General features: G+C 44.3%; 2 protein-coding genes across 2 annotated transcripts in view; both read left to right on the top strand.

The window, feature by feature from the left end:
- The first annotated feature begins 1,603 nt into the window (after nucleotides 1-1,603).
- On the top strand, nucleotides 1,604-18,580 carry LOC119171406 (histidine decarboxylase). The gene is made up of 16 exons (XM_075892851.1): nucleotides 1,604-1,971; nucleotides 3,157-3,190; nucleotides 5,396-5,568; nucleotides 6,220-6,333; nucleotides 7,104-7,361; nucleotides 8,008-8,151; nucleotides 8,744-8,810; nucleotides 9,601-9,763; nucleotides 10,214-10,284; nucleotides 10,348-10,367; nucleotides 11,025-11,123; nucleotides 11,712-11,813; nucleotides 13,514-13,745; nucleotides 14,277-14,522; nucleotides 15,773-15,811; nucleotides 16,928-18,580. Exons 2-16 carry the CDS (start codon nucleotides 3,163-3,165, stop codon nucleotides 17,119-17,121), a joined length of 1,950 nt encoding a protein of 649 aa, XP_075748966.1. The 5' UTR covers nucleotides 1,604-1,971; nucleotides 3,157-3,162; the 3' UTR covers nucleotides 17,122-18,580.
- A 1,662-nt stretch (nucleotides 18,581-20,242) lies between these two features.
- LOC119172044 (ammonium transporter Rh type A-like) overlaps nucleotides 20,243-24,591 on the top strand; it is a 39,338-nt gene continuing 34,989 nt past the window's right edge. Inside the window, exon 1 of the mRNA XM_075892852.1 lies at nucleotides 20,243-20,437. Within this exon, the coding sequence (XP_075748967.1) occupies nucleotides 20,393-20,437 (45 nt within the window). The 5' untranslated portion in view covers nucleotides 20,243-20,392. The remainder of the gene's footprint in view (nucleotides 20,438-24,591) is intronic.

The following is a 24,591-nucleotide window of genomic DNA, read 5'->3' as shown; positions in this document are numbered from 1 at the left end:
TACCCACTGCTGATGATTGGACAATATACGGCGTTTACTGAGAGGGTGGAGTGAATGAATGAATGAATGAATGAATGAATGAATGAATGAATGAATGAATGAATGAATGATCGATCGATTGATCTTCTGATTTGTCAAACCAGTGTTCAGCGCGTAAAAAAGGGAGTCACCCTAGGTGGGAGGGCCCCATATTTGAGAAATTCTATGAAAAAAAAACGCGCTCGCAAACGAAAGGAGCAAGTGAGACAAACATGCTACAGATAGCATTTAACTATTTTTCGTGAAAAGATAGCGATGCTTGGCTGACGCATGATTCCCCCTTTCTGTTTAATGTAAAATGCTTCCACGAGTTTCCTCATTGTCTGGTCGTTGTGATTGAGGGACGTCGACCAAACATCACCTGTCATCTTTAATATCCCTCATTGGGCGAAACGACCACACAGAAGTGTAAGCTAACACCTGCGATCCTATATTCGCGGGCTCTTAGTTCGTGAACATTCTTGCGAACACTTCAGTACACACGACGGGAAGAGGAATATACAGGACGCAATAGCGTGTCCCGTATATTCCTCATCCCGTCGTCTTCTCTGTTTCACCACTATGTTCTAAACAGCATTTCACTGTTATCTAGGAAACTCTAAGCTTATATTTAACATTGAAGTAATGTTGTTCGAGACAGTACATTCTGCAAATGAACTTCTTTCCCACCACAGAGAGTTGTGAATAGATTGAGAACTCTTTCTTAAATGCAGAGAGGTTGTTGCATGAAGGAAACCAACGTAACGCGGGAAGTGCTGTGAGGGGCTGTTTGGTGCAGAAATGTAGATCAACCTAGATGCTATACTTTGGAAGGAAGATGAGGTTCTGGATGAGAGAGGGCAAAAGAGAATAAAAAGTACACAAACACTTGATATCCTTGTTTTACTTTTCAGTCATCGCTACGAGCCTGCGTATGCGAATATATGGCCTCCCACAGCTATTTCTTACTCGATGTACATTGTCCAAACTATCATATCCAGTTCATGCAATGAACCTTCGTTCTTCATAAAAGTTGCATCTGAATAAACTTGAACCACATATGTGTTTAGCTTCTTGCGTTTCTATAAAACTTAGCTGTCTTTCTTTTACTCATTTATCTATATCAACACCTAAACTATGCAGAACTCACCTTACCTTAACGAAGGACCAAGACCCACCCATCAATTTCCTTCGTATCGTCTCCTGCCAGGATCTAAATTCGAAGAAACGAGACCTCGCACCATTCACTTTTTCATATTCTTAGCTTTTACTGGCTCTCATGCTTACCGTTGTTGGCCCTTAGATGAAAATAAACGTAGTGCACGAAAGAGTGAAGGACATTCGTAACTGATCAGTGAGGAAGGATGCCTGATAGGCTCTGTCACACGTCTTACTTTACTCCGTCGACATCCGAAGGCACCGCGCCGTTAGCGGTTCCCGTAACCTGAAGTGACGTATGCGGAAGACCCCCAAGAGGAGAACGTGGAAGACACCTGACCCGCCGCTGGGGGCTCCGATGCGTGCGTCGTGAAACACGTCAAGTCTTGCGCTATTACTGACCAAAAATACAGCATGTACTCGGGATGGACAGGTCTGTAAAGGGCCTCTCCGTACGAGCAAAGTTCTGGCACGCCATTAGCGTTGCCCCGTGGCTCTAGGGACCAAGACGTCACTGCGGTGAAGGCTCTTTTCCAGATTAGGGCTACAGGGCACGGAAATATATACACTCTCACATTCGTTGTGCATTTCTTGTGTGCATTTCTTGGGGGCACGCTTCGTAGCATTCGCACCCCATCCTCCCACGCTCGCTGTGCCACCTCGACTCCTCCGCCGAGCTAGACGAGTATCCCGCAGTGCAGTGCCCAGAACTGGGCGATTCGAATCTCGGCTTCACCTTGCGTGGATTGTAGTCGTTCGTTTAGTCTAGTTCTCGTGCTACCGCGGCTGCTACAGGTGAGTCGGTATAGTTCTCATGTGACGATTAACGGATACCCGTGTTTTGCCCCTCACACTTTGGGTAAAGTCGATTTTGGGGAAAGCTGCATAACCATCGACTGCAGGAGCTTCAAATTTTTTTTTAAAGCTGAGTCAAATTTTTTACAACGTGTTGTGTTGTAGCTCATACGAGCAGAGATAATATGCTCTAACATATATGAACTAAAGGAAAAAAATATTTACAACCAATCGAAATGTTGCTTATCAAAAGAAAAAAAATTATGTGGATGTGGGCTGCTGTCGAAGCACACTTGCCACCTTTTTGTTTCACATGGCAGATAGACTGTATCATAGAAAATTACTAGATCTGTACTTATCTGTAGTCCATAAAAGAATGCGAAGTATGCAAATACAAAAGCATGCAGTTAATATCAGTGCGATTATCTCTTAGAAGGCCACCTACTGGAATAAAACATCGTTTGCCAGGATCTGCATTGACAGTTCTGAGTGTTGCTATTCGCAATGATCACCTGGGGCCCAAGAAAGAACTTATCATAAAAGAAGCGAAGAAAGAAACGAAAGAAAAAGCTGCTCATAGAGTGAGCAGCTTTTCCTAGTTCGTGAATGAGGTTGGCGGGCACCCCATGTAAACCCGGGGTAGCGCGCTTTGAAATATTTCCTTCAGCCGTCTTCCACCTCAACTTCTCCGCTACGGGCTCTTCCTCGGTTGCTCACTCCATCATATTTTTACTCACCGTGGATATCCCTTGCACAATCTTTTTAAATAAGTCATCTGTTACCTTTCGTATGTAACCTAGCGCTTCGTACCTTTCCAATTCATTTCCTCCTTCATCTACAATACGTTGTTGCCTTACGAGAGACGTTTACATGGCGCCTTTGAGTGACACCAAAATATCCTAGGTGTAGCATTATTTTTTTTCTCGAACCTCTCCCATTCAGCGTTCATTTTCACGTTTGATTTTTGCCTTGATCGATTTTCGTTACAATGGATCATAGTCGACGCCTCGTGTTCTCTCTGTCAGTCGTGCTTTTCTCTCTTTTGTCGCATGGTGGATGTTTTATAATGAGATCTGCGAAGTTGACGAGTTATAATTTGTAGACGCGTAGACGAGGCGTATTTCAGGGACGACTGATTAAGACTACCACTTCATGATTTCTTTTCTTTTTTTTTTCTGTTTCAAGGTGAAAATGGACATTGAAGAATACCGTAAGAGAGGTAAGTTCACGCTTTTTTTAATACTTTTAACAAGTAAATACCATTTTTCTGCGGAACGGCAACGGCAAATTTGACCATCCGGTTATGCGGGAGCGCATGAGATTACAACTCTATGATTTTGTACTATGTTACTCCCATAGCAGTGGCGTAATCAGGAGGTAATACACAGGATTCCACCCCCACCCACCCCACCTCATGATTTTTTTTTTCGCTTTGGCATACAGAGTACGAATGACACTTGAACACATCTGCCTGTTCCACTCTCATTTCAGATCAAGAAGGTACACCGTCCCGAAAAATATTTCTGCCTGAGCCACTGCCTAGTAGCACTGAGAAAATTCGGCATCTCACATGACTGAGAAGGTTTAAATCCGTGTTTTGCTTGATCGCCTTTATCGCATAAATGGCACATGCATTCCGGCTCATTATCGCTGTCGATTTTATCATTTCATTTACACCTCGTAAATTTTGCGCACGTTACGACTGTAACTGCGCTCACCTATTAACTCATTTTTGTGTCTCTCTTTTTAACTTATCGATCTTTTTGCGGCATTCATGTATACAAATTAAGAATTCTTGGCGTTGCTGAAACGAACGTTTAATAGGATTGCCAAAGAAATACTTGAAAATCAGAAAATTCATTTGCGAAATAAGAGTAGAAGATAGGCAGGCGCAAAGAACCGAAACAGTGAGCCCTCGCGAATTCAGGCAACAGGACCTTCGTGCATTCCTTCAAGCTTTCAACTTACCCTTTAAGCTGGCAACTTTAGAACAGAATCTTTATTCATTCCGTGCCGAGCAAAGGCGAATGGCCCAACTTCCAACCATTGCTATGCAGGGCTGTTTAGAATTGTTTACGCGCTGACGCTAAAGCTGCAGTTACGAGAGACGTTTTATGGCTGCGTTGCGTCCTTTGTGTCTGATTTGTAACGAGCCAGCTAGGCTTGTCTTTTTCATCGAGGTTATTGGATCCTTCGTTGCAGTACAAAAGAGGCAGATGACTGAAGTGAGCTGCTGAAACATATTCACGCCACTCTTCTATCAAAAAGACAACGCACATGAGGCTTTCTACATACTTCTTTCTTTGATTGTCATAACTACTTTACTTTTTCGTTCTCGCAGAAGTAGCTAATCAGCAGCTTGGGTCATTGAAGTTTTAATATGTACATGCAATGTGTAAGTTATAAATCATCGTTCATTAGTCTCCATGAAATATTATGCAATGAAAATCTGAAAATACGATAAAAATGAATCCTGTTACCTGTTGGAAGTAGTAATTTATAAAAAGCATCATGATTTAGAATCACTCAGAGAATTTAACGCGCTCGTAAATCATTTTTCATATTTGCAAACATCGGTACCTCAACCGCATTACATATCGCAGTTGTATATGCAACAAATTTGTGTTGGTATGAAGCGATATGTGACCCATGGCTTGCAAGTATACTTCCTGAATAAAGCTTTTTTCAGAACGTGTACGTGAGTTGACCAGATAAGCAGTAAACATAGCCTTGTTAAGTTTTCACCTATACGCCATACACCATATTTTTTGTTCACTGAAGTGAAATAATTGTTTTTTGTTTATTTTTTAAAATAAGAAATACCCAATTAAATAAGAAATACCCAAGTAGCACAATATTTAACAAAAACACGGACATAAATCAATGATATCCACGACACAAGCGCTGAACTTCAAGTTCAGCGCTTTTGTTTTGTGTATCATTTGTTGTTTGTTCAAGTTTTCTTGAATTTCGCACTATTTTTCTCGAGGTCATGCAGTACAATCAACCATCCCGCTAGTACAACCTAAGCAATTCTTGAGTAGTCTTTTTTTATTTTTCGAGCGATCTGCTGCATATAACGTTGTGTGAGTACTCCCAAGAAGCGGTATGGAAGAAAGAAGAAGAAAGAAGGAGAAATGGACATGGGCCGGGCATGTAGCGCGTAGACAGGATAATCGCTGGTCATTAAGGGTAACTAACTGGATTCCCAGAGAAGGGAAGCGGGTTAGGGGGAGACAGAAGATTAAGTGGGCAGATGAGATTAAGAAGTTTGCGGGTATAAATTGGCAGCAGCAAGCACAGGACCGGGTTAACTGGCGGAACATGGGAGAGGCCTTTGTCCTGCTGTGGACGTAGTCAGGCTGATGATGATGATGATGATGATGATGATGATGATGATGATGATGATGATCCGCTTGCGCAGGCAAGGAGATGGTGGACTACATCGCCGACTACTTGACCAACATCCGGCAGAGGCGCGTGTTCCCGAACGTCAAGCCGGGCTACATGCGCGAGCTCGTGCCAGACCACGCCCCCAAACACGGAGAAAAATGGGACGACATATTTAAGGACATCGAACGGGTCATCATGCCCGGGGTGAGAACGTTCTTTTCCCTAGCTAGTGTTCATCTTATCTCTTTCATCTTATCTCCACTTTATCTTTTATCTCCAGCGCAGGGTAGCAAATCGGACGAGACCTCATTATTTCTATTAGCCTTTCCGTATCTATCTATCTATCTATCTATCTATCTATCTATCTATCTATCTATCTATCTATCTATCTATCTATCTATCTATCTATCTATCTATCTATCTATCTATCAACCAATCAATCAATCCACTTTTATTTCTCAATGAGACATGAGGGGAGGGGGAAGTAACGGGGGTAATGAAACCGAAAGTGATGTGTCGCAGTTCACGGTCTGTTCAAAAGGAGGTGAGCCCTAAGCGGCTCTGTGTCATTACAGTAAAACTTTCTGTTGAGCTAGTTGGTATTGTATCACATTTAACATTTTTCTTAGCTCAAAAGTGTGAACGAAATAAATAGTGACAAGAAAGGAGGAGGAAAAAAATTTAAGCGGAAAGACAGGGAGGTTAGCCAGTTCTTACACCGGCTGGCTACCCTGTGCTGGGGAAAGGGGTGAGGGGAATGAAAGATGTTCAAAAGAAATGTTGCATAGTGACAAGAAAAGAAACAAGTACAGTGTATAGGCTGAGCGCTCGTTTCAGCACATCCTCCTCCCGCAGGTGACCCACTGGCAGAGCCCGTACATGCACGGCTACTTCCCGGCACTCAATTCGCCGCCGTCGCTGTTAGGCGACATGTTAGCCGACGGAATCACCTGCCTCGGCTTCACCTGGGTATGCGAGCCACGTTTTGATTTAATGTTGGCGGTTCGTCAGATAGTAGTCGCTGCTAGTTCTTTATTCATTGAGCTGGGCGGTGATATACTACGTTTAGCGTACTCTCTTCAACGTAACTATAATCTTACAATAGGTCGTATGGTGGCGTTGGTGTGATATTCGTCTCAGGTGGTCACAACTTCTGAAGAGTAGGCAAAAATTGGTCCACCATCACCGCAGCTTTAAAAATACAGTATTGCACATGACAAAGTCGGGAATAATCAGCTATTACTTTGGAGCCAAATTCACCAAAAATCTTTGCGGTTGGTGCGTTTTCCCATGGTTCGGCCAACTTTCCTGATGGTATGTCCCACTTCTAAATTGGCTGAAGGGTTTGCTTACGAAATTATATAGGGTACCACGTTCTTGCGAATGGTCCGAATGGTTCGCACCAAATCACATGCGGGATCTTGATTTGAGCTATAGGTGGTGAAGATTCATATGCGAAGGGAACCTGACGGCGAAGACTAAGAACACGGACACACAAGAACACAAACCAAGCGTCTCGGGACGTGCTTGAAAATAATCTCTTATTGAAGAATAGCCCACTTGGAAGTTAAAGCTCATTCTGTTCGTTGTGCTCATTTGTGTCCGCGTTTTAATAGGCGCCACAGCGCTTTCAGTCAGCCGCTCAGTGCAACCATTTAAGCAGCCCCAGTTACCCAATTAACGACGTCGGCCCGTGGGCTTCACAAAAATGGCGGTGCATCAGGTTGAGAAGCACGCAGGCGGCGAGCCCAGCGAGTACCGAACTGGAGACGATCGTGCTGGACTGGGTGGCGAAGGCGATCGGACTTCCCGACCACTTCCTGCACTCGAACCAACATAGCCGGGGAGGCGGTGTCATTCAGACCACGACCAGCGAAGGCACGCTGGTGTCGCTGCTGGCGGCGCGATCAGACATGATTCGAAGCCTGCGCCACGAGTATCCGGACACCGATGACTGCGACATCAACGCGCGCCTGGTGGCCTACTGCTCGGACCAGGTGAGACCGCATTTTTTGGTCAGCTACGGAGAAACTCTTCTGTTTCCGACAAAGTAGGCCGCTTCGACGCGCCATGCAACCTGCTATGGCCCTTTAATATGGACAGGGGAGATTATCGTGGCTACGCATAATGGTTCAAAGACGACTGTTTGTAGCACGTGGCCGACAGACCATGCAGCATTGAATACTCGTACTCGACCCCCAACAGTACTACTCCTGTGGCATTCGGCCCAGCGCTTTCCGTAAGTACTAAAGAAACACTGGCTCGATTGATTGATTGATATGTGTGGTTTAATGGCCCAAAACCACCATATGATTATGAGAGATGCCGTAGTGGAGGGCTCCGGAAATTTCGACCACCTGGGGTTCTTTAACGTGCACCCAAATCTGAGCACACGGGCCTACAGCATTTCCGCCTCCATCGGAAATGCAGCCGCCACAGCCGGGATTCGATCCCGCGGCCTGCCACTAGACCACCGCGGCGGTGCAAAACACAGTCTCGGCCTCTGTGCGATAGTTCTAGCATAATTTCAGCAGATTTTGTTCTAGCTGACGCCACAAGGCCACGCTGTCAACGACATCTTAGTGTTAGTAACGCTGGCAAGGAGAGGTCTTCAATGACACTGTAATATTCTTTCGATTGTAGGCACACTCGTCAGTGGAGAAAGCTGGACTCATAGGCATGGTGAAGATGCATTACATCGATTCGGACGACGACCTCAGCATGCGTGGCTGGGCGCTCAAGGAAGCCATGGACAGGGACAGAGCAAAAGGACTGATTCCTTTCTTTGTGAGCCCATGTTATTACCTGCATTCATTACTCTCCGTGTAGGTGCCATAATTTTAGCAAACTAATAAAGAAACTGTAACGTTATTCGGTAACTCTAATATTTTACTTTGCAGGTGTACGGTAAACAGGAGCCTTATTGGATACTGTTGATCTAAAAATGACGTGTACGCCTCATTAACGTTGAACAAACCACTTTACGAATGTTTTCTATAAGGTTAGAGAAAGAAACTTATATTAGCACTTTGAAACCTTCACTGACCCCTTGTGATGGGTGGGGAACGACACAATGAGTTGCAAATTACATCTGGTAAGCAACAGATACATGTACATAACTCTAAACCTGCACGCATAGTTCAACGGACTCCTAGGGGTTCCGCAGCCTCACTGAAGGAGGGCTGCCACTCTTTCTTGTATGTTGCATCAATGTTTCGAGGCGGAATCTATGGTAGTAAATACAGCGAGAAATCTCGCATGTCATCAGGCACACGCACACAAAAATAACCTGAAATTGATGGAGATTGTTGGTAGCCGCTAAGATTGATGTTTTACTTATCGTCTTATCTATAGTTTTTTTCTTTCATCCTTTTACCAGGTCTGCGCCACTCTCGGCACAACTGGTGCAGTCGCTTTCGACAACCTCCTAGAAGTCGGAGAAATATGTGAGTTTAAAAAAATTCAGGAAAGAAGGCGTTTTTGCTACTTTTCTGAAGTAACTAGTTTTGCTCTTGAAACGACATGGACCCTAAATTTTGTTTTACTGGGTGAAATATCAGCGTTTTTTCTTTCCTCTGGCAATGAGTGAACATATGAAATTTGTAAAGTTTTCTACAATTCAACTTGAAGTTACCCATTGTATGTTTTTATCTGAATGTATATACTATTAAAGCCAGTCGCTTACGCAGTGGTGTCGGGCTCTGCGATCTGTAGTCTTTGCTTCACTGGAGAATCCGCATTTTTTAAGTGGTAGACACGGGACCAGCTTCTGGCTAAGACAGATTTAATTCTCAGGGCGTGGCTGACTTCGCTTGCATAGTCCCGTTTCAGAAACTTTCCGAAGACAACGGAAGGGATGTCGTATTATAAGAAAGTACACACACTGTTTGGGCAGGAAAACGACGACTTCTACCGCTTAAAAATTGAATGGTTTGCATTGTGATATACATAGCTCGGGTTCGAGCAGTGGCACTGAAAACGAAGGTAAAAGAAAGGACACACAGGTATAGGACAAGGACATAAACAAGGACAGGTAAGAACGTTGCAGAGACGTCCCTGGCTGTTCTTGTTTATGTCCTTGTGGTACCTGTATGTCCTTTTTTTTTGCACAACGTTTTGAGTTCCGCAGCTCTAACATTACCTATATGAACCAACTCTATCCTTCTAATTCCGCTTTGTCCTTTACTCTCTTCGCTCTTCCTAGTGGTGGTAATTCGAATGTACCTGGCCACGCAGGTGAGCGTTACTCGGTGTGGCTTCACGTGGACGCGGCGTATGCCGGCACTGCATTCATCTGCCCCGAATACCGACACTGGTTGCAAGGAATCGAATACGCTGACTCGATCGTCATCAACGCCTCCAAGTGGATGATGGTTCATTTCGACTGCAGCTGCCTCTGGTGAGACGTACTGCTGAAGAGTATTTACAAGAGGACGCAACAATGAATAACCCAGTAACAATGTAACTATTGATTATTATGTTTTAGACAAAGCAAATCTGAATTATCTGGGCACAATAGCCAAAGCACTTCAGAAATAGTAAATGCGACTATGTAATAACACAACCTAATGCATAATTTTGAGCAAAATAGTCCAATACATCACTGGCGTTCGTTTTCATACAAATGTAGAAAAATAACTTGCCCAATAACAGGCAAAAAAAACATACGTACGCCAACAAATGATAACTTTCAATTTTTGATTATCATCGTTGAAAACGTTATTTACGAGCGAGCAGCAACATTATAGGTATTTATTTATTTATTTATTTATTTATTTATTTATTTATTCATTCATTTAAAGTTGCTTGAAGCATATTTCATGCTTAGCTGTCGCTGTTCCTATTTCAGGGTGAAAAACAGCAGCACAGTTCACCACGCATTTAATGTTGAGCCCCTCTACCTCCAACACGAAAACTCAGGTTTGCGATGAACCTTCACGGTCACATCTTGCATCTATTCCACGACCATTCTCTTCGTTTCAGGTTACGCGGTGGACTTCATGGTACGTAAGTGACAACTGCATGTTTTCTGGGTCACTGATCTACTAGGCGGATTCTTAGTCGAACGCCTGCAAACAGAAATATCAAAAATTATCACTGCTCTAAACATGCTATACCTTCTCGTGCGTGGCATTAATCTTTCCATCGTGTTTCGACAATACTCCCATTACCTTTTCCCGGTTACCTTTTTTGCTGTTACTTTGTCTTACTTAATTATTTATATTCTTACAGCTAACGAAATTCAGTGGTATCGATACGATTTTGATTGTCACATAAAAAGACCTGACGTTTAGTGTTTGCTTAGTGTCAACTGTATACAATACGTGGTGGACAAGTGCTAATGTGTACGACAGAACTATGCGTGCTTGTATCAAAGGAATTGCAAAGCGATTAATTATACGAATACCTTAGCTCTTTTACCCTCGTGCCTTCGTGTTATTCTACAACTAAATTTCAATTCAGATGTCCCCGAAATTCGGTGCAGTGCAGAGATACCCCAATCATGTTTACGGTGCAATACATTTAGAAAAGAAAATTGTGCGATTCACATTTCAGATCCTCGCCGTTTATTATAACAACGTCTGCACCTTTTGGCAGTCATTGGGCGAAAAAAATAACCGGATATTGATACAAAAGCTTCCTTTCTGTGCCTCTAACAGCACTGGCAAGTAGGTCTGAGCCGAAGATTCCGCAGCCTCAAGTTGTGGTTCGTCCTGCGGAGTTATGGCGTGGATGGTCTTCAAGACCACATTCGAAGGGTGAGTGTGCCGTCAAAAAATGTGCAAATTTTTTTCAAGTGCATGAGGGTGTACTTACTTTCTTTCCAGTAGAAAGACCAAGCATTAGCACAAAACATGTAAGCCGCACGCTCTACGAAGCATGCACTTATACGTGCTACAGTATACGCTGATGCTGTCTTGAATGATACAAGAGCAATTGCCCAAATGTGGTCTATAGCGACGCTCCGGGTTCGAGGACTTTTCATGTCCTGAAACTTGCATCTTCCAACAACCTGCCTAATTTGGACTGACTACAATAAACAGGATGTATGTTATAATCAACTTCATGTTTTATATAATGAACTTATAGCGCTGAATTTACGATTGGGTGGAAGTGCTTCCCCAAACTATGCCACATAGACATTGTTAAGGATCTTCCAGAACAACCGTTCTGCATGCCAAATTAACGCCACACGGAGTACATAACGGAGCGCCGATTGTGTACACCTGTGTTACAATAAACGCTGCCCCACTAAACTATGTCGCGCTAGACTATGTTACGCTGTGCAAAGCGTGACGTTAAACCATGCCACGTCTCACCATGTGCGTTTGCCGGTTGTTCCACAGGGCGTTCAGATGGCCGAGCTCTTCGAAAGGCTCGTAGAAGCAGACAAGCGTTTTGAGATTCCCGCCAAGCGTCGTCTGGGTGTCGTCGTCTTCAGGCTTAAGGTAAGTTAGTAAGTTCACGGGCTAACGTGCCTCCATTTTGGCATGTCTCTGGCTGGTCCAGATTTGTACAATTGCCTCAACTCAAAGTTCGTGAGAGCTGGCTTCTCCGCAAAAAGAACTTTTATGCGGTGAAACACACTTTAGTGACTAACTTCATATCACATAACAAGGTCATGAATATTTGGCATACATTGGCGTGCTAGGGTATGCATGCGCATACCGCAGCAACTCGTACATCAACACATGTCTAGTTCATAGAAAAAGTATAGAACACCATATTCAATCTCAGTATGGAACAGCTAACAATACAGGATATATATGTGTAGGAAATTAACACTATAAAAAGACGACTGGCAACATTCTTGAGATTAAGGGGTCGCGTTCACAAGTCTTGTCGTTCGTGAACGCTTTTTTATGGGCCAACACGGGTTGGCTAATGATAGATGCAGCATAAATACTGGCAGAGTTTTGCTCTTACGAACACATTTAGAGTAGGACACTTTTGTTGGTGTGGTCCCGGTATATTGGCAATTTCATAAAAAGATATAGAAACTTATGTTATTTCCGCATCGGGGTGGGTCAGATGGTTACCTTGTGACGGAGAATTTTTTCCACCGGCTTATCAAGCAAAATGAGTGCTAGTTACAGCCTTTACCCTCTTCTTAAAGGCACACTAAAGTGAAGCAATGGCTTAGTCTAGATTGATAAACTGTACTCTGAGAACTTTAACGGTACAAGTTTCCCCATCATAAGTTCAACATTAGATGAAAAAATCACAATTGACGTTTCATTTTTAAATTCTGCGCCTAAATATCTGCGCGTGACGTCACTGGTTTCAAAATGTATTTTTCGTATTTTCGTGACATTGGCTCGATGAAATTTTCATTGGATCAATGAAATTTTGGTATGTTAAATTTATTGCACGCACAGGTGACACTGTACTTCATTTTCACTGATGACAAACTACGTGGGACGCCATCAAAATATTCTACGACACGGTGTTTGGTGCGGGAATCTCAAGGTGGCGTCTCCACCCCTCCGTGTCTCTGTCCGAGAAGGAACTAAGGTTCCTCGAAGGTTTTGGTGCGCGCAAGTAGTTATATTACAGCAAGATGGCAAGTCGGACCCGTTGGATTACATTCATAATTGAAAATTTTGTTGAAGCGCACTAAAAACGGAGTTATATTACCTTTACTTTTCTGTTTCGTTTCCTTATAGACTTTTCTTTGCCTTTTTTTCTGTGCTTTTTGGTAAAGGTAATATAACTCCGTTTCCTTATAGACTTTTCTTTGCCTTTTTCTGTGCTTTTTGGCTAACCTCCCTGTCCTTCCTCATTTATTCCTCCTCCTCCTTTCTGTGCTTTTGTTTTTTTTTCCTTACTTATGTTTTGCTCTTTGTGCCATATTGTTTTTGTCACATGGTTTACTGCCTCCTCTATATATTTTCGCTCTCTGCGCCATAAACTCAGTTGGAAGTTAGCGCCCGTGTCCCTCGTGTCCTTCTTGCCTCTTTGTCGTCGTTCTGTTGTCGCGCTATAACTATCGTCTCCACCCGCATTTTCTTTTCGAGCGCATGCGCGCTTACCAATTGTCATTACGCGGTAGGAGCGGCGTTTTCGAGGTTGTGTAATTGTTCTTTACTAATAAGCAAAAAAGTAATTTTGCTCTTTAGTGTGCCTATAATTGCATCCCACGGTGCAGGGCGCCAACGCGACCACGGAGAAGTTACTTAAGCGCCTGAACGCGGGTGGCAAGCTGCATTGCGTGCCGGCCGCCTTCAAGGGCAAGTACGTGATCCGCTACGTGGTGACGTCGACGCACACGAACGAGAAGGACATCCTTCGCGACTGGGAGATCATATGCCAGACGGCCGATGAGGTGGGCCCGCACCGCATCACCCTCGCCGAGCTCAAGAAGCAGGACCCCGAATTCGGTGAGCAGCTGCAGTGTCGCAAAGGTCGCTAACCACTGACCGATCACTTGCAGTCCTCGCGAGTGACACTCGCAACACTCAAGACACTCAGTCTTCGCAGGGAGTGTCACCGAGACAGAGAACGAAGATCATGCAGTGCGGTTGCTGAGTGCGCACGAGCGGATTTATTGGCTCGTATTTAACGTGGCCGCGTGTGTCGGGTGCAACCCGAATGACGAGTTCTTCCAACTGTTGAAGAAAGCAAAAGCCCCTCGTATACATGCTTAGGTATTGAAATGCGGCTGATACCATCAAAAGAAATAAACGAAAAAGAACGCACAAAAAAGACAATGATTTGTCTATGAGAGTATTACGATAAACACGAATGATAGCCAAGCGCAGACTAACGTGCAAACTCACCAGCTCAACAAGTGTGGTTAGGTTGGGTTGGGCAGGATTAAATCAGGTTGGTGTCCGTTAGGTTAGGGATGCGAGTAAGTGGGACTTGATGTGTGCACGAACGGGGTCCACTGAGCCAAACACGGCGTGCAGGGTCGAGCCTTCTGCTGTCCAACAGCCCGATGACGCCCAAGGTGGTCAACGGCAGCTACGTGGCGCTCTTCGAGGGCGAGGAGGCGCTGAGGCAGCTGGTGAGCCGCTACTCGAACCGCTTCTCGCTCACCAGCAAGGAGAGCCCCGAGCTGCGGCGCCGCGTGCGCCGCTTCATGCTCTCCCAGAAGCAGCTCAGCCTCGACTCGCGCATGGACCTCGTCAACTCGCTCATCGCTTCCTCGAGGGGTGCGTATACACCGCTTCTAGTATAGACTACTCTGTGAATGGGTGTCGTCATGTTGGGCCTTCCCGTTTTCTACCTTCTACGCGAACAGTGTTATACAGTAGGCGCACGCGCATCTGAACGGTTGAGTTGATGCATTTCAGGTTTCGTAACCTTACAAACTCCCGTTGTGATACACAAAAAAAAAACTAAGAACGCATTCGTTTGGTAGCTCGAGGTGGCGGCGCCAACGCGTGTGATGTCATATTGTCAATAGACCATCTGCAGAACACTTATGGTAGACCACCTTAGGCTGACTGAAATCGACGGTCGAATGAAAGACAAGGGACGCCTGTGTTGCAACGTGGGAGTGGCCAGCAGGGAGGCCGAAGTAACACCCGGCTCTCCTCCCCCAGTGCTTAATAAAGTTGACTGATGTGGGGTGTTTAACGTCCCAAAACCACCATTTGATTATGAGAGACGCAGTATATACATATATGTGCACGAACTGTTCACCTTGCGATGCCGAAAACTGTCAATACAGGACCACACAGGCAAGAATCATGCATCGCGAACTATACTTATCGAGCAAGTAGCAGGCTGGCAGAGCGCACGGTATGAAGGGTCTCGCTGCAGTCAGTTGACGAGTTGACTGAGACAAGTTGGCTACCGAGTTCAGCAGAGGCAGTGAGTTAATAGAGAAAGAAACGAGGTGGGGGGGGGGGGGGGGCAGGGTCTCGCTGCAGTCAGTTGACGAGTTGACTGAGACAAGTTGGCTGCCGATGTGTGCAGAGGCAGTGGGTTAATAGAGAAGGGAAGGGGGGGGGGGCAGGGAGGTCAACCAGCTTGGTTGTTCTAGCCTCCGCCTTACTGCGAGAGGAGGTACTGCGTTCGATTCTCGATGATGCCGGGCACCTCTATTTCTGTCTGATGAGGAGGAAGCTACCCCAATATATTTGGTGAGGGAGCTACCCCGATTACCTAACATTATTCTTAGTAGTACGTGGGTACAGATCTTGTAACATGGCACCTCCTTTTATCCATCCCTCTCTTCACTGTTTGGACGCTATGCGTTACTCCCTTCTATAAGTTGCAGTGATTGGTGCAACCGTTTCCTAACCTTAAACTACTACATCTTCCTTTTGCTTCAGCAGAGTTTGAGCTTCTCAGCGGTGCGCGATGCAGATACCAAATCAGTGACACTATTTGCCCTCCTTACCAAAACACTTTGTTTTATTTACAGTTTTGTTCATTTCGCTGTTTTTATTTACAGGCCTTCAAGCATTAATAGCCGCCGCCATCTGTTGTGAATGTGAGTGAGGTGTTTTGATCTTGATTTTCTTGGTTTGGTTTAGTTTTAAGTTTCGCAAAGGTATCTTTGATGATTTTCAGAAATTGACGACGCTGATGAAGCCTCCCATACAGCTTTCTCACTAGCTTCCGCGATGGCTGGCACGTCGTGGAGCATAAAAATGGAATTCACGTAAATAATTAATACACACGTTTACGTCCAAAATATTTTTCACATCGCAGTGTGCAAGTGTCCATTCAATTTTTAATTAATAAAGATTCAATTGTTAGTTATTAACCAATTAATTTGCCATAATTAATCCCTCGCGTTATTCTAGTCTTATGTCAATTTAATTTATTTTTTATTTTGTTATTCATACATCCATTGGTCGTTTAGTCAAGAGACGCCTTAGCCACTCACCGGCACCTACTATAGTCTCCTGCAAAGCATTGGCCAGCTACATTTATTCACCTATAGATTATTTTTTTGGATATCGTAGGTGCGCATGCGGACAACAGGAAGTATTGTGAGCGGACGCTGTAAAGTGTGAGTCCCAAACAGTGGGTGTTGCAAAGCTGAACAATCTTACCTACACTTGTTTTTACACTTGTTTTTTTTTGCTTTTTTGCAAGAATAGAACAACCCACTGAAGTCCACGAGCAAGCTTGATAAAACGCTGCGTTTGCGTCGTCAGACTTTGAAGGAAAGAAAGCAGGACAAAGAGGGAAGGCAGGGACGTTTACCGGTGTGCTGTCTTTCACTGGGCAAGGGGATGGGGGAGTTCGAAAGCTAGAACAGAAGAAAAAGTATGTGTGAGATAGAGACAACAAAAGGGAACACACACAACGTCACAATAAGTCAGTTTTGTGCGGTACACAGCATCACTATCAGTCTACAGTCACTTGTGGAAGTCTGTTGTGCTAAAACATTTTTACACTGCATTTGTAGGCTTTATCATCAATTATTTTTCTGGTATGTGAATCGATGAGAGCTGGCAGCAACATCGGTCTGTTGTCAAGGTTAAACCAGAACAATTGAGAGTGATCGTCTCTGCCCAGCGTAGCCAGGACAGTCACTCACAGATGTGCTGTTTGTTAGGCATGCTAAGGACGCAAGCGATTGCTGGCATTCACACAGGTGTGGACGCGGCTGGCGGAAGCGAGGGCAGCAGCACGGACAGTGGACCCATCGCCGAGGGAGACGAGGATGCCGGCGTGGCAGCAGCGCAGAAGGCCCTCGCAGCTGCGGCTGGGGCCTCTGGTGACCAGATTGGTTCATGCGTTGGCTGCACTCGCCCGCTGGCCAGAACCGACTCCCGACACAGCGAGTGATGGCTCCATCCCGACACCCCGTGCTACTCACCAACTTTCTTTGAGTGGCGTTGATTCTACACTCCATCCATGTACTCCTGTACTATGACTCCCAAATAGGTTTAGTTCACTTCCGATTACTCCATACGACCTTTCAGGAACCAACCATAGCTACAGTGCTGGCTCGTTGCTCGCTGTCCTCTGCTCTAATCAGCTTACGATTTGAACTCGTTACGTGGCTCTTTTTGACATTGACCGCGCCGTATCAGTATTGCTTTTGCGCTTAATTCAGAGTCTGTGCTAGGACAGTTTGCGTTTACTGTCCCAACTACCGCGTTTTTTTTTTCTTCTATTCGTTGTTTCGCCTCAAAAGAGAGGTTTACGATGGCAAGTTGAGCTCGGTTGTATCTGGCCCCGCTATGAATAGTGTCTGAGACACACTTCAAATTATAACTGAAATCAGTTTAAGATCATTTCACTTAGACATTGATGGCACCTTTAATTGTATAACTTGCCAAAAGTAAGAAGAGTATTTTGATCTATGATTGGCTTTGAGAGTGTTTGAAACTGGTCGCAATTACAAACAGCGCTAGTTGCGACTGAAATACTTGGTTCATCTGGATTAGGGCAGAGAGAAACTGCAGAAGGCAGAGCTGATTTCACAAGGTACAGCACAGTTGTCTTCCCGCTGATTAGCAGTAGCATCCTCAAACGGCTATTCCTTATTTACAACTGTACATCCATCATTCTTACATAACGAACTCTGTCCGGCACTTCTAATGGACATTTCACACCCGATGAGCCAGTTCCCTTTTCCGCTCTGTCTATCTTTACACATTTATGCCTGGAGTAAAGGTATCATGTTGAATTAAAGCCCCCCTCTATATAACTAGAGAAAACCACCACCACCCCTCCCCCACCTCACTTACCCCTACCATGCGCATGCCTATTAATAGAGGCTCTCGACAGCAGCCAGCCGAGCACGGACACCTGATCCAAGCACGTGGTCTCACATCAGACTAGCTCAATGCAGAACCAATTTCGTTCGACTTGAACCATAACACTAAAAGGGTTCTGAAGAAACGAGTTTCCATTCCGACTGGTCACAGCAACAGCCCTCGGGGCGCAGCTGGCTGGGTTAATTAGCCGAGCAAAGTGACGTCATCACGACTGCACTAACGTGTACTGCAAGTAGATGCGAGTGAGTACACAAGTTAATCGTCTGCCCTAACGCTCTTCTATCCTTCACGTATTCGCACCTGCATGTCAACTTTATTCTCTCGTTTTCTAAAAAAATAAAAAATAATAAACCACGTCATGTGAGGACCCGACTCATGTTGTTACTTGCAATGCTCTTTCCCTAAGTTGGGAATAATATAGAACAACACCATGCTGTCAAGCTGAATCAAACAATCTGCATTGTACCGGATATTTGCTGTCGATGCAAATACTAAATAAATTTAGAATTTCCTGGTCACAACGTTCTACTTTATTTTGTTCATATTTCTGCTCTTTCTCTTTACAAACTGAGCTTGAAAACACGAAAGGCATACGTGCTCGATTACTACAGCAAACAACGTGTTGCTCGTCAAAGACGGTGGCGTACTGACAGCTGTGCCTGGCGCCGCCAGTGCTTGCAAGAGGATGCCTCGGACAGTTCCGATTTCTCTCACGTGAGTTGATTCGATCGGGGAAAGCTATTTGCCTAGTCAGGGTCCTCTGTCTGCGTTGCACACAGCAACATTACCCTCAACTTTTTTTCATCGAAATAAACATATTTATTTCTCGGTTATATGGCCAATTATGCAAGTGTTCCTGGATGATGTGTGTCGCGTTACGAAGGACGTCAAACTGACATTAAAACCAGCAGTTTATCTATCTATCTATCTATCTATCTATCTATCTATCTATCTATCTATCTATCTATCTATCTATCTACCTACCTATCTATCTATCTATCTATCTATCTATCTATCTATCTATCTATCTATCTATCTATCTATCTATCTATCTATCTATCTATCTATCTATCTATCTATCTATCTTCTTTCCCCTGTTATTTTATTTATTTATTTGAAAAAAAAACGAAGACAGGTAAATGTGTGAGCTTCGGCCCAGTGTCAACATTGAACGATAGTTAATCATGCAGCACGTCAACGGCCATTCTCACGTCGAATACCAAAAGTGTAGGACGACGCCAATTGTAGTCGTAACCACAATTTTAACAGTTCGCAAATGCTCCCTCAGTGTGATGTCACGATAACGTATCTTTGCCACGAGGTTAACGCTTATCGCTGCTGCCCTCTGCACTTATATATGTGTCCTTGTTCCTGCCGAGCAAGACAATTTTGTTCTTGGGTGCTAAACTTTTTAATAAATCCTAGTCTTCGTGTACACGTAGCATATGTGGTAATGTCAGCATAACTATAACTAAAGTGTTCTTGTCTCCTCTCACTACACTATACAAAACTGTAAATTATCATCCGATATTTATCAGCTCTCCCAACGTGTAACTCGCCTCAAACAGCGATAAATAACGGAGTACCACAGGTTAAAACCTTGTCCAGTAATTCGCACTAACCCCTTAGGACTCTCGAACACAGCGCCTGTGACAACTCAACAAATTCGATAAAACTATAGCATCGATCGGCTTACTTCTGGTCGTTGTTGTTGTTATTATTTATTGACAGCAATCGCTGCTACCTTCATTCTATCTTTATTTATTACTTCATTCCTCGCACTTTCACACATTTGTCCCACTCTCTGTAATTTGGGAGGAGCCCGAATCGCGCGTACGAGCGTGCCAATATTATCAGTAGTAAAAGCGCCAGGGCAGGGACCTTTTACTTTTGTAAAACTCCCACTCTCAGGAAAAAAAAAACTCGCGCCGTGCTTTAATCAACCGCGAAGGCCGGCCGGCGTCCGTCGTGCAAAGACCACAAAGGAACTCGAAGCAAAACGTGGTGCAACGCGACCACGACAGATGTCGTTTCGTCCCCAGCCTCTGTCGCACGCGACTCGGCGTCGTCGTTCGGTGCGTGCGACATGACGAAGTGCTTTCCTCCCCCGATCTCCCCCTCTTCTTCGTCAACCCCTGGTTGCGCCCCCTTCGGATTCTCTCGCCATGTCGTTTAGTGGTGGCGTGGCCAAGTGACGACGCTATGCCCACTGCCAGTGGCGGATTCGGGGAGTGTGTTTCGTTTGCGGAGGCGCGCTCTGCCTGTGGGATCGCAGCCCGTGCAGGATTTGAGTGATTTTTTCGGACCCCAGGACGCGACCGGACCCGGCAGTCATGTGGAAGCGGGGAAAACTAGCTTTTCTCCTCCTGCTCATACAGGTATTTTTCAATTGTCCCCCGCGCCAAACCGGGAGCTTTTGCGCGTCGTGTTGCTGAACGGTGGTACGGCGCGAATGTGCAGCGGTGACAGAAAAAAAAAAAGAGCGTTGGTATTGAGTTTCCTGTGTAGCGAACTCTTTCTTTGCATAACATATAGCTTCCTTTCTTTGAAATTATAACATTGTTAATATACCGGGACAATTTCTTAAAAGTGATACCGTAATCAGATGGAAGTTTGTCTGAACACGCATCTTCCATAGCGAGGGCTTTCTTTCTGTTATAATGCTCTCGTCATTTCCGAATTTTTGTGCATTCTTCTTTCTTCCATCAGCCAGTAGTTTGCGACTGTGATGGGCCGTCGCCACCATTATTATTATTATTATTATTATTATTATTATTATTATTATTATTATTATTATTATTATTATTATTATTATTATTATTATTATTATTATTATTATTATTATTATTATTATTATTATTATTATTATTATTATTATTAGCAGGTACTTCATATCAGTTAGTTATTGCTGCAAATTAATAAATAATATAGCTCTGAATAATAATTCTCAACAAACGCACGCATTAGAGGCAAGATAAATTTTGCATTCGACGATTCAGAGTTCAAAAAGCTGAAGTAACGAATTGCACTAATTTACAAATACGAAAAAATGACGGGTGAGAAAATGGTTACATGTTCAATATGTCACGAATCCTTTTTCGTTACCGAATATATAAGCTTACCTGACGCAAGGTCCTTCATATTGTGCTTCATTTTGCCATGTAAATTATCGTATTGCTGAATCAAATCACACGAGAAAGCTAACTATTCATTCCATTCAACACAAGAAGAAAACAAATTTTGTCCTAGGAGTGCGCTGAACTTCTCGCTCGAAACGGCGCAGCTTCTAAATCTGTCCTCTACGGCGAAAATCTTCGCACGTGAAACTTTGGCCAAGAAACGAGTTCAATATACGAACTTTTCAACATCGGTTGTTTTTCCCTGCCATGACTGAGCATTGCTGCCAGGAACTTGCCTGGTCAATAAGTGGACACGCCATGACAGACTGATTTGTGGGGTTTAACGTCCCAAAACCACCATATGATTATGAGAAACGCCGTAGTGGGGGGCTCCGGAACTTTCGACCACCTGAGGTTCTTTAACGTGCACCCAAATCTGAGCACACGGGCCTGCAACATTTCCGCCTCCATCGGAAATGCAGCCGCCGCAGCCGGGATTCAAACCCGCGACCTGCGGGTCAGCAGCCGAGTACTTTAGGCACAAGACCACCATGGCGGGGCGCCATGACAGAAAACTATGCGAGTAGTCTCTGTGAAAGTACAGGCACTTTCCCAACCAAAAAAACATACACATGGCTTCTTTCTCTGAATTCTATTTTTATATATTTTTTAAAATTCACACACACACAAAAAATAAATTATATAAGAGAGAGTACAGGGTTCAGCGGCCATGCAGCTAGATGTAGTACATGTTCTCGAGTTTCTTGTAAATCCCACGTTTAATGTATTATGGCCCACATGACAGATTCGCGATAAACTAATGGACAGCCCATACACTTCGAAAAATGGCACACGAATGCCCCTGCAATATATCAGGGATCTCGCAATTTCAGAAGGCCAGTCAGCCAATTTCAACTATTATCTAAGCTCCGCATGGAGTTCATTATGAATTGAACGGGGCAGCGTTAGGACGTAATACACGAACGAGAAAATACACAACAAGCGCTGCTCTTTTCTCGTTCGTGTACTCGTCCTAACGCTGCCCCATTCAATTAATTATGAACCATAACCAACTAGCCCACATTTCCGTTATTCTCCGCATGGAGCGTTACACTTCCGCTTCCTCTAGCGAAATGTTGTGCAGCAGGATTTTTTTTTTGTTGTTGGGGGGGGGGGGGGCTAGGACGTACAGGAGAATATTATATAGAGCTTCATGGGCGGAAAGCACTGACTGTTGTTTTCGCGCTACATCGAGGCTGTTCTGCGTTCCCAAGGATGCTCTCAAGTGGCGCACGAAAAAATTAATCTCCGAGTCAGGCCGTTCACAAACACGTCTTGTAATCAAGTTTTAATAAATTTTTATACCAAAATTTTAAAAATAACAAGCGACCCCAGGTGGTTGAAATTTCCGGAGCCCTCCACTACGGCGTCTCTCATAATCATATGGATGTTTTGGGACGTTAAACTCCATATATCACCAAAATAACAAGCGATAAAAATGCGAAATTTCTAGCCCCCCAATGGCCAGCTGACAAAGTTAAAAGCTACGAAATGCCCATGCAGTTCTGCATCAGAACGTAACGTCAGAACATATGTTTAGTGTCGGAACATATAGATGCGTCAGAACATATCTAGCCTCCAATCATTGAATACTCTAATGAAGTGTTCAACAAAAGACACTATTAGCACACACACACAAAAAAAGGCTGAGGTGATTCTTCTGCTGGCGGTTTCGGAGCAACACAGCGCTGGGTTCTGTCTAGACATGTTGCATGGAGTGCAAGAAGTGGGCTTGTGAAGACTGCTTGGGGACCCACGGAGTGAATTTCGGGGACTTATATAGTGCAAAATCTAAAGCGATGAATTTTTTTCACACTGTCTCGTTTTGCCTCACGCTGTGTCTCCTTTTGCCCCGAACGTTGGGGTAAAATGAGACATGTAGTGCATTCTCTATTTATTTTTAAAACACCCCTTTGAACTGTGGCAACATACTCACATATATGCAGCGCATACTTTCTACCCAAAAGAAAGCTTCTAGCTGCATTAACATTTGTCGGTATAGAGTGAAAAAAAAAATAGTACTCACTATTTTCACATTTTTGTCGCATTTTACCCCATCCTACCCTGTCCGTTGGATACATCAGGTGCAACGCTGTTGAATCTCTGCAGGAAGTTTCGTCAGAAAAATGTGTAAGTTCGCGCGCCTCAAGCTTGAATTTTTTGTAGTAAACGTGACCTCCGCGATTGGCTCCGGCTTCTCCCTGCCGGAGCTTAACGCGGAGGCAACTATACGAAAAGACAGAGGCGCTAAGCGACCCAAAAGAACGTTTTGAAAACGATACAGATAGCGAGGTTTATTCCTGAGGCGCAAACCATCTTCATCCATAACTCTGTCTAAAAGGGGGAAAACATACATTATGGGTGATAAAATAATTGAACTGTTTCTAGCTGCGGACGCTTCTACTTCAAGAAGTGCCCCGCCACGGTTTTCTAGTGGTCAAGGTACTCGGCTGCTGGACCGCAGATCGCGGGGTTGATTGATTGATTGGTTGATTGATTGATTGATTGATTGATTGATTGATTGATTGATTGATTGATTGATATGTGGGGTTTAACGTCCCAAAACCACCATATGATTATGAGAGACGCCGTAGTGGAGGGCTCCAAGCAGATCGCGGGGTCGTATGCCGGCTCCGGCTGCTGCATTTTCGATGGAGACGAAAATGCTGTAGGCTCGTGTGCTCATATTTGGGTACACGTTAAAGAATCCCAGGTGGACTATATTTCCGGAGCCCTACGGCGTCTCTTATAATCATATGGTGGTTTTGGGACGTTAAACCCCACATATCAGCATCATACTTCAAAAATTGTCGCTATAGCATGGCACCCGATGTATGAAACTTTGGGAGTATTCAGGGGTGGGGGAGGGTCAAACTCCTCGCCCTCCCAATTTTTTTTCTATTTAGCCTGTGTATAACAATACACACACACGCACACAAATGCACGCACGAACATACATAGTGTACCATTGAACACCCCCCCCCCCCCCTGAAAACATTTTTGTATATGGTACTGTATGAAACGAAGCATAGTTATCACTGAACTATTTTTGTCTGCCTAATGGAGGACTAAATTATGGGTAATGTACGCATCTACGTACGCCTTCACCTTCAAAAGCGATTCTTGAACTTAGGCAGCTTGAGTATGTCGCTTTGTTAAGGTAAGCCAGGAATTATTTTCACGTTCCCAGCTGCATACATTCAGTGGAAAACAATAGTAGTGGTGCGGAAGTGATCACACGCGAACGCGATGAATAGTGCCGGCAGTTCTGTATTGATTCTAATCGCATTAATACGCAGCAACTGTTGAGCTGCTTTCGTGTGTCTTCTCAGCGAGCTCTTCAGATTTCTGTC

This window comes from Rhipicephalus microplus, chromosome 4, assembly GCF_043290135.1.
Source record: "Rhipicephalus microplus isolate Deutch F79 chromosome 4, USDA_Rmic, whole genome shotgun sequence".
Taxonomy (NCBI): Eukaryota; Metazoa; Arthropoda; class Arachnida; order Ixodida; family Ixodidae; genus Rhipicephalus; species Rhipicephalus microplus.
This window is presented reverse-complemented; position numbering and strand designations above follow the sequence as displayed.